General features: G+C 44.2%; 1 protein-coding gene across 1 annotated transcript in view; it reads left to right on the plus strand.

Annotated features, from left to right (window-relative positions):
* LOC126184338 (protein tyrosine phosphatase domain-containing protein 1-like) overlaps positions 1–20,758 on the plus strand; it is a 352,516-nt gene that overhangs the window by 98,679 nt on the left and 233,079 nt on the right. The window contains exon 4 of the mRNA XM_049926715.1: positions 12,248–12,370. Coding sequence (XP_049782672.1) covers positions 12,248–12,370 — 123 coding nt within the window. The remainder of the gene's footprint in view (positions 1–12,247; positions 12,371–20,758) is intronic.

The raw sequence follows: 20,758 nt of genomic DNA on the forward strand, positions 1-20,758 counted from the left end.
CACTAGTGAGTGCAAAACAGAAGAATGTCCGGACATTCTTCTCTATTCTACTAATTACAAACTTTAAAAGGCTGTACTTTCCGCATTATTACTGGTTTCTTCTTTACGTTTCCATTCATCGATGAGTAGGCAACTCCAAAATTAAATGTATATCTCAGCTTATTTTGGAAAAAATGGATTTTCTTCCTTTCTCCAATCAGTGATTCAATTTTTCGAAGTAATTTCAGTAAAGAAGTGAATGCCATCATTTAAAAACAGAATAAGAATATATATTAAAATCCTATTACAGAGCTGGCTAGAGGTGAAACTCTGAAAAGTGCACCAAACTACAGCACTCTCCTCTTCATGAGTAGTGCTTCACTTCAATATCCTTCCGCTTTCTGAATATTTTTTATTTAAAAACAAAAAAATTCCAAAGTTTTAGTTTTAATACCGTCAATGAAAGTCATATTTTTCATCTCTGAAAATACATGTCAATTTTTCACGTTCTTAATTACTTCCTATCGATTTATCTATTTTAGAAATGGTGGGCTGAAGAGTGAAATAGTTCTACCGCACACAGTCTATCCCCCGCCCACTTGAAGTGAGGGGCTCTCTGAGCATTATAGGACTTAACATCTGAGGTCATCAGTCCCCTACAACTTAGAACTACCTAAACCTAACTAACCTAAGGACATCACACACATCCATGCCCGAGGCAGGATTCGAACCTGCGACCGTAGCGGTCGCGCGATTCCGGACTGAAGCGCCTAGAACCGCTCGGCCACCGAGGCCGGCTGAAGTGAGGGGAATGAAGTACAAATTTAAAGAAACTCCATTCTATTTCGGATACCCGCCTTGCTTCACGAGTTTGGCCATAACCGTGCTCTAGAACATCCTACAAACACACAAAACACTAATTTTTATAGTATTACTTTCTAGGTGGGAGAATTCTTTTACTTTTTGTACAGGATTTTCCCCAGTCTTTACGTTTTGCAAAACGATATTTTCCCTCTACTATTGTTCATCAATATCGTCTTAGATTTGTTTAGCCGTAGCCCCCTTGAAAATTTATGCTACATCAATGTTACGCACCGCAGCTCAGCCACTGACAAAACTTGTATCACCAAGGGAACGGGGACGTGTGGGAGTTAATCTGTGATATCTATAACCTCTCCCGCAATCTCGTACAGTTTTTTGTATTACCATGACTACTTTGAACCTTCAGTCAGAATAAACGATCACAGGTATTTACACCAACCCCCGTCCCCAAATACCATGCCGGTAAGCATGCTGTGGAGTATAAAAATATTCACTCACAACTAATTTCAGTAGGGGAACCTCGTCCCACAAAAAACTACTGTAGAACTGTGACCTCTATCTGCCTCTCAACATGTCTCACACTAGTTTCTTTCGTATTTTTTAATCTATTTTCCTGTATATCGTTACTCTCTTTCCGTCTCTACTTAAACGTTGAGTTCCTTGGATACCTATTCTGTTTCTACACTGCACAATACTGTTATAGGGGCACTTTTCGAAACCCCGTAATGGTCTCCCATTGCAACGCAGAAGTTTGAAATCTGGCTCAAATATGCGAAAACGTGGTGTCCTCAGACGTCATCCACGGACTCGGTGACGCTTCAAACAGCACATGATAAAAACATGCCAGATCTCAGACGTTCATGTGAGATTTAAGATGGGTGAATGATGTCACAATGGCCTCAAATTTCACCACAATTCTGCCCAGTGCCACTGTAGACGTGTCACGCGGTGGGATGGAGGTCATAATAGAGAAGCCCAGAATTGAAATCACTCGGTTTTCTTATGGGCGGCCGAGGAAATCATTTCAGACACACCGCCGCTCAGTACCGACAGTAAAAGGCCTCAGGGAGTGGCATAAAGGATGTCAATGCAACCACCCTTTCCCTTGAGGCGCTGATTTTCATACATTCCGCTATCGAATACGACAACGCTCGTGCGCCTACTATAACACCACGTTCAAACACTCTTAAATCTCGATAACCTGCCATTGTAGCAGCAATAACCGATCTAACAACTTCGCCAGACACTTGTATATTGGCGTCGCCGACCGTAGCGCTGTATTCTGCCTGTTTACATATCTCTGTATTTGAATACGCATACCTATACCAGTTTCTTTGGCGCTTCATTGCATTACGTGATCTAAAAGAAATCTACATTTTTGTTGATACACTGCACCAAACTATGGAGTGCGACTGTTGTTCGGATCCATTAATCAAGAGGTCACCGACAATTTTCCCTCACTGGAAGTCTGTGAAGTTCGATGTGACGGTACATCGACGCAACACCACTACGATGGCAGACATACCAGTAGCTCAGAATTCTATAAGAGATGCTATAGTTCTAGTTGTATTATATATGCCATCAGACTGGTGATGAAACAAGGTATTCGGATTATTTTGTTCAATCCAAGCATAAAATTTTCGATTTGATTCTATAGTCATATCTCTACCCCACGTCCACGGCCAGAATGGGAGCCTAAATTATAAAAGGGGGTTCATTCGTGCTGCTTGTGCAGTGGTCGCGTCCTGTGTGCTCACAGTGGCCATCTTGAGCATCTCATAGTCTGGACAGTCAAGTACCCATATTCTAATCCGGTTAGAGTTTTGTGCAAAAAAAATGGTTCAAATGGCTCTGAGCACTATGGGACTTGACTACTGAGGTCATCAGTCAACTTAGAACTACTTAAACCTAACTAACCTAAGGACATCACACACATCCATGCCCGAGGCAGGATTCGAACCTGCGACGGTAGCGGTCACGCGGTTCCAAACTGACGCGCTTAGAACCGCACGGCCATACCGGCCGGCAGTTTTGTGCAGTTAGATGAAAAGTTAATCCGAGAACCGTCGGGGTCACTTGAAACGGAGCACGTATAGGGAAGGAATTGACCGATCCCTTCTTTAAGAAACTATGGCGTCATTCACCTGATATAATTTAGGATAACAGCGTAAAAAATGAATCAGGATAACCACAAAGTGCTTTGAATTCCGATCCTTTGTACCTTTCGAATAGGGACCAAGCACGTTAGCCACTGCGATGCTTCTTTCAGTATGTGTATGAGGCTGCCGGTGCTTCGCGCTGAGTGATGTCAGGCAATCAGTCATTTGTAGAAGATGGTAAGAATATGAAGTTTCATCCACATCTAATGTGTTGAGTCAGAAATACCGTGAACAGTGTCAGTGTACAGTACATTGTATCATGTAATGTGTTGAAGTACTGTTGCATTTCTTGTTATGTTATAAATGGGCGTAAATCGTTTACAATTACACCGAGACTTAATCGAAAAGTTTACAGTTAAAATACATTTGTAGCTACTAGGATATTATTTGTTTCTGTAGTCAGTGGTGGTCACAACCTCACTTTCCCAACCATCACTCGTATGCGAACCTATGTTTACTGAAACTCTTTTCCTTTCTTCACTTTCTACTCTGTCATTTATCGCTACTAGTTATGACACAGCTTACATAAGGAAATATATAGAGCCTGTAGTGGTAGTTCCTATCAGTGCATTTCTACAACTGTATTCCAACAGGTCAGTGTAGATAAACTTGAAATAAAAATTCGAGATATCTTCTTAGCGCGAGAGATTTTGCTGTTTCTCTGGCCTCGTCACTCACTCACCTGATAATATAGCCCACGAAAGTGTCTAGGGTTTTGTCGATTGTAGGCTCATTCGTGACTCCCGTCCAGAGGCCATTGCAGCTGGACTTTGGACCCAGATAGGTGTAATTTTAAATAGCGTTTCACATGATCATTTCACAGCATCTTTGATTAGCTACCTCGTGGTATAAAGCAACTGCACGAAACACTAAAACTGTGAAATTAACCAGATTTCTGTGGACTCCACTAACAGTTTCTCTTTGCATCACTATACGTTAAATACGGCCCTGATTTCAACATGTTCTCATGGTTTCTTCCTGACATTCCATAGTTCACAGACAATTCCGTATAATATCTTGAGACGTGATAATTACGAGCCTCATATCAATGCACGACTCTCAGTGCTCGTACCGGATGTTCTATGACTAGACTCACGAGAGCAAAATAAAGCAACTGCACCATGCAACTTCTACGACCAAAGTAATTAAAACTACGCTGGTCTTTGCACAAGACTCTGACGTCCAGGCAGTTTATCAGGCTGGGAAGTAGGGTAAGGCCTGCATTAATTACAAGCTAAGTTAGGTGGCCCTTGCTAGTAACATTCCTTTCTGGGAAGGGTTAAGTTTCACAAGGACACTTACTATAAAAACTGGCTTAATGTGATGTCAGGGATCATTCAGCAAACACTACATTTCTCCACAGGCAGACAAATGCAGATTTAGAGTTTTGGGGACACATACAGGGCTGGCTTCAGGTACGATTGTGTGGGGAAAAAGTGCGTGACGACACATCTCTACTGCTCTCGTACACTGAATACTGCAGTAAAAAAAAAAAAAATCAGTGAAACGTGATGATGACAGTAGCCGAAAAGAGGCTGTAAATAAATACATGTTTTGAGCGTGTCAGATACGACTCATAAATCATGTAATGGAATGCGTACTTGCCTGTGTGTATGGCCCTCTATAGTCGTAGCGTCTTTTAAATACACCTATTAACTGTTTTACTTGACAAGTTCCCAGAATATCTATTTTCAATGTACTCAGCAGATGGTTTTTCTTAATTATTCCAGGCTTTATCTCCTCTTTACGTAACTTTCTGTTCTCTGTCGACACCGAAGGCTAGTTAACACCACTGATTTCTGCAGTGGAAGGTTGATTACCTCCTGAAGTATGTTGTAATACATTTATCACTATGAATTTTGGTTGAAGTTGTTTGTGAAAAAACCCCTGTATGAGATGTTGTAACGAATCTCGAGGTGGATGTTCACTGGCCGGTTAGTCATAACAGACACCATTAGTTACCGATTCATTCACTTTCCAGACCTTTGCATTAAAGTCTATTCTGTACTTGTCCTCCACCTGTGACCTTAGGAGAGGTTCATACAGGCTATAACTTTTCGGGAGAGATTTGTAGTTCATCATCAGCAGTGGCATTAGTTCTTATGTTTTATGGAGGGGTTTTATTTTATCTGGCGTTCTATGTGTAGACTGTAGTGGTTCATTTTTGGGAAAATTCTGGAAGTCGAAATTATTTTAATTCTGAAAGGCAAAAACAATACACAGTTGGGCAAATATATAACGAATTAGAATACATATGATAATCAATACAATCACTAACTTCACTAACTCGTTCCCTAGTTCTTAAAAAAAAAAACTGAATATACGACAAAGAGAGAAATTTTAAAAAGAAAGGCGTCTTTTTCCAGAACATAAACTGGAAAATTCGTTAATAGGATGGCCCGCATCTCGTGGTCGTGCGGTAGCGTTCTCGCTTCCCACGCCCGGGTTCCCGGGTTCGATTCCCGGCGGGGTCAGGGATTTTCTCTGCCTCGTGATGGCTGGGTGTTGTGTGATGTCCTTAGGTTAGTTAGGTTTAAGTAGTTCTAAGTTCTGGGGGACTGATGACCATAGAGCCGTTAATAGGATGAGAGCAGGAAATCAACTTTTAGATAGACTATGTAGAGTTCACAGGCTGTCTGCATGATTAGCATAAATTAAGGGGCATTGGAAGCCGATACTGTTTTCAGTGGAGAAGACTGATCCGTTATTGACTGAAACCTTATCGTTGCTGCATAGGTACTAAAACTGGATGTGCTGCTGCTACTGTTTATTGTATTTTTAACAGCGGTTAAGAAATTTCTAATCTAATAGTACTATTTTCACTACTTTTGTCGACTCTTACAAACACTTAAAGCCACTTGTGGTGCACGTTCACATTACTACCACCGTGAGACACCACTGCGTTCTACCTACTTTAAAGAAAATAAAAAGTCTTCGATAACAGTGCTGTAACAACTTATCTTCCAAACTAGCATTTACCAATACTTAACGCAATTAAAATTTTAATCAAAGTTTTTGAATATTAGCTCCTTCCAACAGAGCATCTATGGGCTGTTGATAATGACTAGTCAGTGGAAACCGATTTAGCAATTAAAGAATCTAAGTCAGCATATGACTGAAATAGGTTTCATAAAGAACATAGGGTGTGTCTCAAAAGACGACATAATACAGTAAGCATATCAGCAATAACGGTACATTTACGGCCCATAAAGCGGTTGACATACTTGTCATTAGACTATTCCTTATTTAGCGTTGTAGTAATTGTGCATGTTTAGACGACATGCACACCAATCTGGAACCACCCACTCGGTATATCGCGTCTTTAGTCAGCATACCTTTACGATAACCTAACTGCCACTATATCATGCTGTAAAAAGTCCGACAGCATGGGAGTCCGTCACGGGAAGTTTTCCTCTTATTTTGTTCGTTATGCATTACGACACTCAGACTTATGGGACGGCGTGACTGTAGGAGGCATAGCGTCCTCGTCCGGTTCCTTTTTTATTGCTACTATTTCTGTACGTTAGAAACGTTGCAGTGTGGAACATCTGAAAGAAGACTCACTTGGCGCTTAAATACAAGACGTCTGGAGGCCAATGACAAGTATACGACGAGCTGTTCATGTAATTAGACTCCCCAACAAAAGTAATCCTCCGAGCGAGACTGTGTGCTATGGGACAAACGGTGGCTTTTGCAGAGAATAAATTCTACGCCAGTCGCTTCATTGGCCAAAGAATTTGGTATATGTATTATGGGACAATTGACTTGGATGAGTAATTTTTTTTATTTCACTCGTCCAACTGACCTTCTCACACTTAAACTGAAATAAAAGCATATTCTAGTTTGCAGTGTCTGTGTTTTACAGTGTACTATGCCATGTGCTTCAGACACTGCAACAATCTACAGCTGTATGAAATGGAAGAAATGCATTCATAGTTGCGAATATGATTAGACTTCAACTGCTCAGTTTATTGGTGACAAATGCAAATTTGTGCCAGAGCAAGACTCGAACCCGTATTTCCTACTTAACGCGAGCGATCACCTTATCAACATTTTCTTACAATTACGAATGCATTTCTTCTATAGGCATATTCGGTCCTAAACCAGCAACATGTAGCGGTACTGGGAATAATTTAAAAGGGAGGTCGACCGACTGAGCTGAGTTTCGAATAACAAATTTAGTACATTTATTAACCCACAACTTAGAAAAAAACCATAACAAGTCACTTTATATCGCTCCATAAAATATCACAACAGAACTGTTCCCTCAGCTGTAAAGAAAAATGACTCCTCTTAAGAACGTACGGGGAAATGTGTCAGGAAGTCGTTTCGGAAAGTATTTGTATGGAGTGTAGCCGTGTATGGAAGTGAAACATGGACGATAAATAGTTTGGGCAAGAAGAGAATAGAAGCTTTCGAAATGTGGTGCTACAGACGAATGCTGAAGATTAGATGGGTAGATCACATAACTAATGAGGAGGTATTGAATAGAATTGGGGAGAAGAGAAATTTGTGGCACAACTTGACTAGAAGAAGGGATCGGTTGGTAGGACATGTTCTAAGGCATGAAGGGATCACCAATTTAGTATTGGAGAGCAGTGTGGAGGGTAAAAATCGTAGAGGGAGACCAAGAGATGAATACACTAAGCAGATTCAGAAGGATGTAGGTTGCAGTAGGTACTGGGAGATGAAGAAGCTTGCACAGGATAGAGTAGCATGGAGAGCTGCATCAAAGCAGTCTCAGGACTGAAGACCACAACAACAATATCGTTGTCGTCGGTTTGCAGTAGGATTTTGGAACATGTACTGTGCTCGAACATTATGAATTACCTCGAAGAAAACGATTTATTGACACAGACAACACGGATTCAGAAAAAATCGTTCTTGTGAAACACAACTAGCGCTTTATTCTCACGAAGTAATGAGTGCTATCGACAGGAGACGTCACATTGATTCCAAATTTTTCGATTTCCAGAACGACTTTGACACCGTTCCTTACAGGCGACTTCTAATCAAATAGCGTGCATATGGAGTATCATCTCAGTTTTGTGACTGGGTTCGTGATTTCCTGTCTGAAAGGTCACAGTTCGTAATAACTGACTGGAAGACATCGTGTAAAACAAAAGCAATATCTGACGTTCCCAAAGGAAGTGCTATAGGCCCTCTGCTGATCCTGATCTACATAAACGTTTTAGGAGACGATCTGAGCAGTCCTCTTAGATTGTTTGCAGAATATGCTGTAATTTACCGTCTTGTAATGTCATAAGATGATCAAAACGAATTGCAAAATGATTCAGACAATATATCTGTATGGCGCAAAAAGAGGCAATTGACTCTAAATAATGAGGTCCACATGAATACTAAAAGGAATCCCAAAAATTTCGGTTACACCATAAATCACACAGCTAAATACTTGGATATTAGGATTACGAATAACTCAAAGTGAAATAGTCACATAGATAATGTTGTGGGGAAAGCAAACCAACGACTCCGATTTATTGGCAGAACACTTAGAAAACGTAACAGGTGCCCTAAAGAGACAGCACACTACGCTTGTCCGCCCTCTCCTGGAGTATTGTTGTGCACTGTCTGATCTGCATCAGGTAAAACTGAAGGAGAACATCGAAAAACTTCAAAGTAGAGTAGCTCGTTTTGCATTATCGCGAAATAGGAAAGAGTGTGCCACGGATATGTTATACAAACTGGGCTGGTAGTCGCTGAAACAAAGGCGTTTTTCGCTGCGGCAGGACCTCCTCATGAAATTTCGATCGCCAACTTTCTCCTCGAAATGTGAAAATATTTTATTGCTGCCCACCTACTTAGGGAGAACTGATCATCATAGTAAAATAAGAGAAATCAGAGCTCGCACGCAAAGATTTCAGTTTTCATTTTCCCCGTGCAGTGTTCGATAGTGGAAAGGTAGAGAAGTAGTTTGAAGGTGGTTCGATGAACCATCTGCCAGGCACTTATTTGTGAACTTCAGAGTAATCATGTAGATGTAGCTGTAGATACTGCACCCATTAACATGCAAGACAAACTGCGGGTTGCTCCCTGCCCAGTACATAAAAAAAAAAAACAAGTTACACCAGTTTACACGGAACCAAACCGATACAGTCACTGCGCCTAAGATAGGGCAGAATTAGCAACACCTCAGCTTGCAGCATCTGATCGATGCACGACAGGACACGGGGCTGCCTCCACTGCTGACGGCCTTTGCCGCTCCCATTTCGCTGTCATCAACCCTCTCCCCAACTCATAGCCTCGACAGCGAGTTCCCCGTCCACTGCCCGGTGCCGCGAGATGCCATCGTTTCCGCTAGAGGGAGCAAAGACCGTAACTGCCCAGTGACCCAATGACCCAGAGTGGTGCTAACCTTCGCCAAATAAAATCGTGCCATCCTTAGCACAAACATAATTACGAGGGCATACTAAAAATTAACTCCTCCGAAATGTGAAAACTCTTACAGCTTTTTAAATAAAACAAACATTATTAACATTCTACATCTCCATTCTCCATGTCTACATATTTCCAGCCCTCTGCCGCTAGAGGGCTTCGGATTGTAGCGTGTAACATAGCGGTATGTAACGTAACGATGTCGCTGCATGAGAAACGGCGTGTGCTGTAATCGAATTCCGATATCGATGAGTTCGTCCACACATGGAGCATCCTCTCCTTCCGCATGACAATGCAAGATCACACACGAGTGCTGCGACATCTGCAACAAACCGACACCGTGGGTTTACTGTCATCAATCAACCTTCATACAGTCCCGACTTGGCCCTATCCGATTTTCATCTGTTTCTAAAATTTACAGAACACCTTCGAGGACTTCACTTTGATAGTAATGAAACGACGCAAAGAGGTGAGACTGTGGCTCCGTAAACAAAGTCAAACATTCTACAGCAACGGTATCAACAGCTGGCCCCTCGTTGGGAGAAATATGTTCGTCACCAGAGTGACTATATTGAGAAATGAATACGTATACGTGAGTAATAACGATGTAGTATGTTAATAACGTTTGTTTCAGAGTGTTCAAATAAAAAATTCGACAGCATTACTTTTCATTACGCTCTTATATTTGACAGCAGCCGGCTGGGGTGGCCGAGCTGTTCTAGGCGCTACAGTCTGGAACCGCGCGACCGCTACGGTCACAGGTTCGAATCCTGCCTCGGACATGGATGTGTGTGATGTCCTTAGGATAGTTAGGTTTAAGTTGTTCTAAGTTCTAGGGGACTGATGACCTAAGAAGTTAGGTCCCATAGCGCTCAGAGCCATTTGAACAGTATTTGACAGCAATCTACACTACTGGCCATTAAAATTTCTACACCAAGAAGAAATGCAGATGATAAACGGGTATTCATTGGACAAATATATTACACTAGAATTGACATGTGATTGACATTTTCACGCAATTTGGGTACATAGATCCTGAGAAATCAGTACCCAGAACAACCACCTCTGGCCGTAATAACGGCCTTGATACGCCTGGGCATTGAGTCAAACAGAGCTTGGATGGCGTGTACAGATACAGCTGCCCATGCAGCTTCAACACGATACCACGGTTCATCAAGAGTAGTGACTGGCGTATTGTGACGAGCCATTTGCTCGGCCACCATTGACCAGACGTTTTCAATTGGTGAGAGATCTGGAGAATGTGCTGGCCAGGGCAGCAGTCGAATATTTTCTGTATCCAGAAAGGCCCATACAGGACCTGCAACATGCGGTCGTGCATTATCCTGCTGAAATGTAGGGTTTCGCAGGGATCGAATGAAGGGTAGAGCCACGGGTCGTAACACATCTGAAATGTAACATCCACTGTTCAAAGTGCCGTCAATGCGAACAAGAGGTGACCGAAACGTGTAAGCGATGGCATCCCATACCATCACGCCGGGTGACACGCCAGTATGGCGATGACGAATACACGCTTCCAATGTGCGTTCACCGCGATGTCGCCAAACACGGATGCGACCATCATGATGCTGTAAATAGAACCTGGATTCATCCGAGAAAGATGACGTTTTGCCATTCGTGCACCCAGGTTCGTCGTTGAGTACAAAATCGTAGGCGCTCCTGTCTGTGATGCAGCGTCAATGGTAACCGCAGCCATGGTCTCCGAGCTGATAGTCCATGCTGCTGCAAACATCGTCGAGCTGTTTGTGCAGATGGTTGTTGTCTTGCAAACGTCCCCATCTGTTAACTCAGGGATCGAGACGTGGCTGCACGATCCGTTACAGCCATACGGGTAAGATGCCTGTCATCTGGACTGCTAGTGATACGAGGCCGTTGGGATCCAGCACGGCGTTCCGTATTACCCTCCTGAACTCACAGATTCCATATTCTGCTAACAGTCATTGGATCTCGACCAACGTGAGCAGCAATGTCGCGATACGATAAACCGCCATCCCGATAGGCTACAATCCGACCTTTATCAAAGTCGGAAACGTGATGATACGCATTTATCCTCCTTACACGAGGCATCACAACAACGTATCACCAAGCAACGCCGGTCAACTGCCTTTTGTGTATGAGGAATCGGATGGAAACTTTCCTCATGTCAGCACGTTGTGCCGGCCGGTGTGGCCGTGCGGTTCTAAGCGCTTCAGTTTGGAACCGCATGCCTCGGGCATGGATGTGTGTGATCTCCTTCGGTTAGTTAGGTTTAAGTAGTTCTAAGTTCTAGGGGACTTATGACCTCAGATGTTGAGTCCTATAGTGCTGAGAGCCATTTGAACCATTTTAGCCGTTGGGATCCAGCACGGCGTTCCGTATTACCCTCCTGAACCCACAGATTCCATATTCTGCTAACAGTCATTGGATCTCGACCAACGTGAGCAGCAATGTCGCGATACGATAAACCGCAATCCCGATAGGCTACAATCCGACCTTTATCAAAGTCGGAAACGTGATGGTACTCATTTCTCCTCCTTACACGAGGCATCACAACAACGTTTCACCAGGCAACGCCGGTCAACTGCTGTTTGTGTATGAGAAGTCGGTTGGAAACTTTCCTCATGTCAGCACGTTGTAGGTGTCGCCACCGGCGCCAACCTTGTGTGAATGCTCTGAAAAGCTAATCATTTGCATATCACAGCATCTTCTTCCTGTCGGTTAAATTTCGCGTCTGTAGCACGTCATCTTCGTGGTGTAGCAATTTCAATGGCCAGTAGTGTAATCACATATGTCTTAAGTTTTGGAGATTTGGCATGTATGAGTAGTATAAGTGGTCACTCAACACGAAGATTTGCGCTGCGTAAATAATTGAGTTCGATTTGTTGCTTATTTTGCAGTTTACTTCTACAACTTCGCCTGGCGAGACTACGGTGAAGCGACAACCACTCACCTGCTGGACATGGTCAAAGTCATGGCCTTCGCCTTAGAAGAGGGCAAGGTAGCCATTCATTGTCATGCTGGTAAGCAAGAGCAGCTGATATTTCTTAGTGTCTGTTTTAGAATAGACGAACTGAATGTCGGATTGATATGACTTCCTGCTTCGTAAGGCATCCCCATATTGCAATTTTGTCAAATAAAGACATGGTTGGGACTGTAGCACTCATGAAAAAAATGTTGATGGTTTTTTTTTTTTTTTTCAGGGAGCAAAAAAAGAGAGGTTCATATGCGCCCACTGTTGATACTGTACAGCAACCAGCCACAAAATAAAGTAGCCTAAAAACCAATTTGTGACTGCTCTATATCCTCAACAGTTTATGCCCATATTACTTAAAGTGGAAGTCCAATAATAGTTCGTGGTCTCCCTATGTGCTGTCCAGTTGTATTCAGTGAGTTAATGTTTATATAGCAGCTTGCACTTTTGTTACTTTGATTATTAATATCGCGTTCAGCGCCGTCTGAGAGATATCAGAACTTGTTTTTGTTCTTTTTTGTGTGTATCGTAGCTTTAGTAGTGTAGAGTTTCGCCGCCTGTAGAGCCACAATCGGGAAGGTTGAACGTTTAGACCGCCGGTTTGTACTCTTAGTTCGTTCTCGCCCTGTGTGCTGCGCAGTTGTGTTCAGTAAGTCAGAGCAGCTTGAGCTTTCCACCTCAGAAGCACCACAGTCGCGTAATTTTCTCTTTTGCAAAGGTCTGTTTGTATTTTCCAGTCACTTCTCACAGAGTTGTTTGTCTTTTTGAGATTCTATTGAGTTTTTTTACACGGTACGGTGTGGTTGGGACTGTGCTTCTTGTGAGCAGACAGAAGGAGAACTGGCTGCTGTTCGTAAACAGCGGAAAGCTGCGCTGGCCACGGTCGACAGGCTTCTGGCTGCTGGTTAAAGCTGTGGCGCCATCAGGGCGCTCGTAAATTGCAACAACGTTGGTGCCGTTGGAACACTCTGGTGACCTAGTTGTCGCTTCGTTTTCTGATACACGTTAGCTGACCAGTTCATCTTCATTCGAGAATTAGTGGGGGACATTGGGGAGTTCGCACGTCATTGCGTGGAAGGCAGAAGGGGAAATCGGCCATTCAGCTGGCTACTTACGCCTTAGCAATAGATATGAGGTGGTACCCAATGCTGATAACATTTATGAGCCAGCAAGGGGTGCTTTTCCTGTTGGGCTAGCGGCCGATTTTCCCTCCCCGTCAGGACAAGTGCAGAGGACTGGTATGCTAGTCATTACCGAGTGAGGTGCACGCTGGACTCGCATTCGGGAGGACGACTGTTCAGTCCCGCGTCCGGCCAACATGATTTAGGTTTTCCGTGATTTCCCTAAATCGCTCCAGGCAAATGCCGGGATGGTTCCTTTGAAAGGGCACGGCCGACTTTCTTCCCTGTCCTTCCCTAATCCGATGAGACCGATGACCTCGCTGTCCGGACTCCTCCCCCAAAACAACCCAACCCAACCGTAGTCATTGGGACCTCCAACGTTAGGAAGGACTGCCTAAGGGAAGTAGCATGCAGGGCGCGAAAGAATGCCAATGTGTGTTTGCTGAGGGTCTCGTCCGTGACGTGTAGGAGGGTCTGTCGGCTGTTGTCGAGCGCACTGGGTGCAAACGACTGCAAATAATGACACATGTTGGCACGAATGACGCTTTCCGCATGGGTTCTGAGGCCATCCTCGGTTCCTGCCGGCAGATGGCTGATTTGGTGAAGGCAACTAGCATCGTACGCGTTGTGTAGGCTGAGCTGGCTCTTTGTAGCATCGTACCCACGATGGCATTTGAAACCGTTCCTCACTACCGTTTATTGAACAAAATAGAGCTTACGTAATTTCGGGCCAGACTTGCGACGGGATTGAAGACTTCTTCACAAATAGTACTCTACATGTCGCTCTTAATGGAACAAAATCGACGGATCTAAAGGTAATGTCCGGAGTACCCCAAGGAAGTGTGACAGGACCGTTACTGTTCTCAATGTATACAAGTGACCTAGTAACAAGTGTTGGAAGCTCCTTGAGACTGCTCGCAGATGATGCAGTTGTCTAGAACAAAGTAACATGGCCAAAAGACGCTATCGATTTGCAGAATGACCTGCTGAGAATTGATGACTGGTGCAGGCTCTGGCAGTTGACCCTGAAAGTAAATAAATTTAATATATTATGCATACAATGGAAAAAAACCACTGCTATAACTGCACTATTGATAAAAAATTGCTGGGAACATCCTCTACCGTCAAATATGTGTGAGTAATTATCCAGAGCGACCTTAAGTGGAACGGCCACATAAAACAAATAGAAGGGAAAGCAGATGTCAGACTGAGATCCATAGAAAGAACCTTAAGCAAATGCAATTCATCCGCGAAGGAAGTGGTTTACAAGGAATTCGTTTGAACGATTCTTGAAAACTGTTCATCACTATAGGATCCCTGCGAAATAGGACTGATAGAACAGACAGAGAAGAGCCAACGCCGAGCGATGCGTTTCGTTACGGGATCGTTTAGTCGCTTATTTATTTATTTTATTTATCGTATGGCAATACAGACACATAACAAAGAAACAGACAAATCACTAATATAACAAACGTTAATTATTGCAAAACAAACATCGCTAATATAACAAAGGTTAAGGATTACGAACAAACATCAAGTCTATTAATATAATCTATCGACTCGGGAGTTGCGAGCAGGAAGTCCTCGGGGCTCCCATTATAGGCCCTTCTGGGACAGTCTTCAACAATGTGGCTGATGGTCTGATTTTCTCCGCAGTCACACTGAGGGGATGGTGATTTACCCCATTTATACAGGGAGTAAGCACATCTGCCATGACGAGTTCGAATCTTATTTAGAGTGGACCACGTTTTGCATGGTAGCTCAAAACCACGTGGCTTTGGTGTGATGCAAGGCATGTTATGATTTTGCCATGCGTTCCATTTTTCAGACCATGCGTTTGTGATACTGAAACCTTCTTGTACACAGGTCCTTGCTGTTCTTGTTGGCGGATTCCTAGATCGAAGCCTATTAGTTTTTGCAGCCTCATTGTCTTGGTGCATTGGCATACTTCGATTTCCCATGATATTTTTGTATTCACGTACAAGGACGTCAGTACGTCGCAGGTGTGTCGGCGGGATGTGGCTTAATATTGAGAGCCATTGCGTTGGAGTGGGTTTAATTACTCCAGAAATCATCCTTAGAGTGTTATGCAACTGGACATCTACCTTTTTTACATGTGGGCTCTTTACCCAAATCGGAGCACAGTATTCGGCAGCCGAGAATACAATTGCTAAAGCTGAGGAGCGGAGAGTGGAGGCCGTTGCTCCTCAGGCAGTACCACAGAGCTTTTGAATAATATTGTTTCTTGTCTTTAATTTTTCGGCAGTCTTTGTTAGGTGCTGTTTAAAAGATAGTGTTCTGTCCAGCGTCATGCCCAAGTTCTTCGGAGTTTTATTATGCCTGAGAATGGTGTTTTGAAATCGAATGTTGAGTGCGAGAGTGTTACGGAGATGCTCAACAAACTCGAGTGGCAGATGCTACAAGAGGTTTACTGCTGAAATTTCGAGAGAGGACTTTCCCGGAAGAGTCGTACGTGTTACTCCCTCCCACTCCCTCCCATATACATCTCGCGAAAAGACCACGAAATGAAAATTCCAGAAATTAGTGCTAATACAAAGGCTTACCGACAATCATTCTTCCCACGCGCCAATCGCGAGTGGAACAGGGAAGGGGGGATCACTTAGTGGTACGAAAAGTACCCTCCGCCATAGACCTGTAGGTGGTTTGCGAAATATGATGTAGATGTAGATTTAAGTAACGTGTTCCAAAGTGGTGGAAAACGAAGAAAATTGTGAGATGTGATTTCTTTCTTGACTGCGTCCAAAGTTTGCATATGCATTAAAAATCAGTTTTCAACACTTATTTATAATTAATTCTTCAAGAAACACAAAATCCAATGAAAAAAATACGGCAAAGATTATATCTTTTTTTCAGACAACAGTAAGATGCTCGAAAGTATACTTGCTTAAACACTGAACCACATTTGCTACACGTAACCATTTAAAGCACACGAGGCCAAAAATTAATTACTTCGAGGAGACATCCCGCTAACACCGTCTCTATTCTTGATAATGGCCTTAGCTCAGCGAAGAACGGAGTCTGTAAGTTTCTTTGGGCATGTCATATCCAGCTGGTGATTACATCCTGTATAGCTGCCGAATTGCTGGGATGTTGATTGCTACGTTCCAGCTCCTGTTCCAAAAAGTCCGAGACGTTGGCTATGGGATTAAGATTGTGTGATTTAGCGTTTCAGTCGATGTGCGACAGCATGCATGAATCTTCGTCAAACCAGGAACTTATGTATGCAACGCTGTGAAGACTGTTGTTGTCATCTTGGAATTCGGGAGAATGAACAGTGTACTCATTTTAAAGAAGTAGAAGAATGGGCAATACATGGTCACTGAAAATGTTGTTATAAACGTCCTGGTTCATGTTCACGGTATTCTGAATGAGTAGGCCCAAGTCGTAGTACGAAAAACACCCGCAAAGCATCACGGAACCACCTTCAGCCTGAAGTTCACCTTCCACACATTGCAGGTTAAACGCTCAATTGAGCCGACGAGGCAAAATCCGTTCCAGTTGATGCCACAGTTCACCCGAAGCTTTTGGAAGGGGAGCCACATAGAGTGAGTCTTTCACAAACCACTACAAAACACAATCACATACATTGAGATCACGAGAGCTTTCACGTCAATGGTGCAGTGCACCAATTACGCTGTAAGGAGATAAAGTGCCGTACGCTCGACGGAATCATTCCGCATAATTGTAATGAGTTGCACCTGTTGAAACGGAGAACGCCAAACGTATTTTGTTTCTGTGTTAGCGCCCTCTCACCTCGGCACCGAGCGTGGTAGCGCAGTGGTTAGCACACTGGACTCCCATTCGGGAGGACAATGGTTCAATCCCGCGTCCGGCCATTCTGATTTAGGTTTTCCGTGATTTCCCTAAATCGTTCCAGGCAAATGCCAGGATGGTTCCTTTGAAAGGGCACGGCGGACTTCCTTCCCCGTCCTCCCCTAATCCTATGAGACAGATGACCCCGCTGTTTGGTCTCTTCCCCCAAACAACCCAACCCCCAACCCTCTCGCCTCGGCACACATTACCTGTTGGACGGGCGCGTTAGTTGCACCATGGAGTCACTTCCAGCAACCACATAAACCAGCAGCTCATAACTAGCGCCAAGGTAAAATTTAATTTCGTTGCGTAAGTTAAAATTAACCCCAAGTTCTTACCTTAATTAGTGTAGGAGATACAGTCTTGAGTAAAAAGTTGAACCCCTTTGAAACACCTTACAGTGCTCAGGCAGAACATTATAACCACTTGTCTGATAGCAGATGTGTCCACCTTTGGTACGGATAAGAGCGCCGGCCGGAGTGGCTGAGCGGTTCTGGGCGCTACAGTCTGGAACCGCGCGACCGATACGGTCGCAGGTTCGAATCCTGCCTCGGGCATGGATGTGTGTGATGTCCTTAAGTTAGTCAGGTTTAAGTAGTTCAAAGTTCTAGGGGACTGATGACCTCAGAAGTTAAGTCCCATAATGCTCAGAGCAATTTGAACCATTTGATAACAGCGGCGACGCGTCGTGGCATGGGAGCAATGAGGCCTTGGTTGGTCGCTGCAAGGAGTTGGCATCACATCTGCACACACAAATCGCCTAATTCCCGTAAATTCTGGGGAGGCTGGTGATGAGCCCTGGCGCCACATTCAGTCACATGGCAGATGTGTTTGATCCTGCTGGGGGGCCAACACATCAACTGGAACTCGCTACTGTGTTCATCGACCAAACCATCACACTCCTGGCCTTGTGACATGGCACATTATTTTGTTGAAAAATGCCACTGCCGTTGGGAAAGGTGATCGTCATGAAGGGGTTACGTGGTCTGCAATCAGTTTACGATACTCCTTGATAGTCATGATGCCTTGAACGAGCTCCACTGGAATGTGGATGTTCCTCAGAGCATAACTGGGTCCCCACCACGTTTTCGCCGACCCACAGTACAGGTGTCAAGGAGCTGGTCCCCTGAAAGACGACGGATTCACACAGCCTCATCAGCATGATGAGGAAGGTATTGAGATTCATCAGACCATGTAACTCTCTGCCACTGCGGCAACGTCCAATGCTGATAGTCGCATGCCCATTTCAGTCGTAGTTGCTGATGTCTTGGTGTTAACACTGGCACATGCATGGGTCGTCAGCTGCCGAAGCCCATCTTAAGGAGTGTTCGGTGCACTATGTGTCCAGACACACTTGTACTCCACCCAGCATTAAAGTCTGATGTTAGATCCGCCACAGTTCGTCCCATGTCCTGTTTTACCAGTGTGCCTGGCCTACGACGTCCGACACTTGTAATGGGGGGTGGCCGCCCAACCCTACGGCGCCTATACGAGGTTCCACCTGGGTTTCGCCATGTGTTGAAGATACTCACCACAGCTCTCCTCGAACACGCGACAAGTCGTGCACATTCCAAAATGCTCGTGCCGAGCTCCTGGCCTTCACGATTTGCCCTCGGTCAAACTCAGATAAATCGTGTGCCTTCCCGATTCTGCACACGGACAGCACGCTCACTGATACTACGTGCAAAAAAATGGTTCAAATGGCTCTGAGCACTATGGGACTCAACTGCTGAGGTCATTAGTCCCCTAGAACTTAGAACTAGTTAAACCTAACTAACCTAAGGACATCACAAACATCCATGCCCGAGGCAGGATTCGAACCTGCGACCGTAGCGGTCTTGCGGTTCCAGGCTGCAGCGCCTTTAACCGCACGGCCACTTCGGCCGGCTACTACGTGCACCGTGCGTGTGTCTGACTAACAGTCATTCCTCGCCAGGTGACGCTGCTACCGCCTGGACGGGCTTATATCGATAGTAGGACGATGGTCATAATTTTCTGACTGATCAGTGTATATTCAGTCTACTTGCTCTTACATTCTGCAGTGGGTTTTAATAAGGTTGAATGTGTCGGTATAGGGGAGCAAAAATAGTCATACAGTGACATTAGTGTGATAAGAGACTTTCAAACTTTCCATGCATCGTGGAGGATGAATATCAGTTTTTAGTGAGTAATGGCTGTGGAAGCTACTGTCAGCTAGTGTGCGTTTGGCGCTGCCATCGTTCACATTGGGGCTACTGAAAGGACACGTAAGCCACAGCCCGATGCAGCACGGTCACGAGAGCTATCGCTGTTCTCGCCCTACGAACCTCGATGTGACGTACTAGCTCCGCACACAGTGTTTGAAAATTAGCGAGGAGGCTACGAACTTTTGAGACTTTAATAGCTTGGTCGGCATACGTCATTACAAGGGCGTGCTGAATAGTAATGCTTCGGGATTTTTTATTCCGTTCTCAAATTCGGTTGAGGTATTATATGTCACGCATATTACTCGGTCGTAATTCCCGCTTCGGTGACGCTAGTCGCAACCCTCTGCCGTTAGAGGGCTCCGAACTGTAGCATGTAACGTGGTGGTGTGCAACGTAACTATATCGGTGCGTGAGAAATAGAGTGCTATGACTGAGTTTCGAATTTGAAGAGCTCGTCCACACATGGAACACCATTTCCTTCAGCATGGCAATGACAGACTACTCATGAGCACTGCGACATCTGCAGCAATCCGATGCCTTGGATTCACTGTCATCGATTGTCCTCCATACAGTTCCGATTTCGCCCCATCCGATTTTCATCTGTTACCAGAACTCAAAGAACGCCTTTGGGATCATCACTTTGGCGGTGATAAAGTGGCACAAGCAGAGGTGAGGATGCGGCTCTGTCAACAAAATCAAACGTTCTACAGTGACAGTATCAATATACTGGTTTCTCCTTGTTAGAGATGTGTTTGTCGCCAGGATGACTATGTTGACAATGGTTCAAATGGCTCTAAGCATTATGGGACTTAACATCTGAGGTCATCAGTCCCCTAGATTGAGAACTACTTAAACCTAACTAATCTATCGACATCACACACATCCATGCCCGAGGCAGGATTCGAACCTGCGACCGTAGCAGCAGCGCGGTTCCAGACTGAAGCGCCTAAACCGCTCGACACAGCGGCCGTATGTTGACAATCATATACGTAGACATGAAGAATAAAGATGTAGAATATCATGAAGTTTATCTTATTTAAAAATAACTTTGAGAGTTTTCAAATAAAAAAATTCGGAGAAAGTACTTTTCAGCACACCCTCGAGTTTTTTTTTGTAACCAGAGGCGGTTCCCCCTGTGGTGCAACTTACATTTGAAGTATTCGCGCTCTAGAATACTTTTCAGCTTATAAGCATTTCAAATTAAAGCTCCCTAATTCACCTACCTGTGCCTCAGATAATTATTTAGTAGTTTATATACACACTGTACAAAATATTAGTCTCCCCCAGGAGACATCA

Source organism: Schistocerca cancellata, chromosome 4, assembly GCF_023864275.1.
Source record: "Schistocerca cancellata isolate TAMUIC-IGC-003103 chromosome 4, iqSchCanc2.1, whole genome shotgun sequence".
NCBI lineage: Eukaryota > Metazoa > Arthropoda > Insecta > Orthoptera > Acrididae > Schistocerca > Schistocerca cancellata.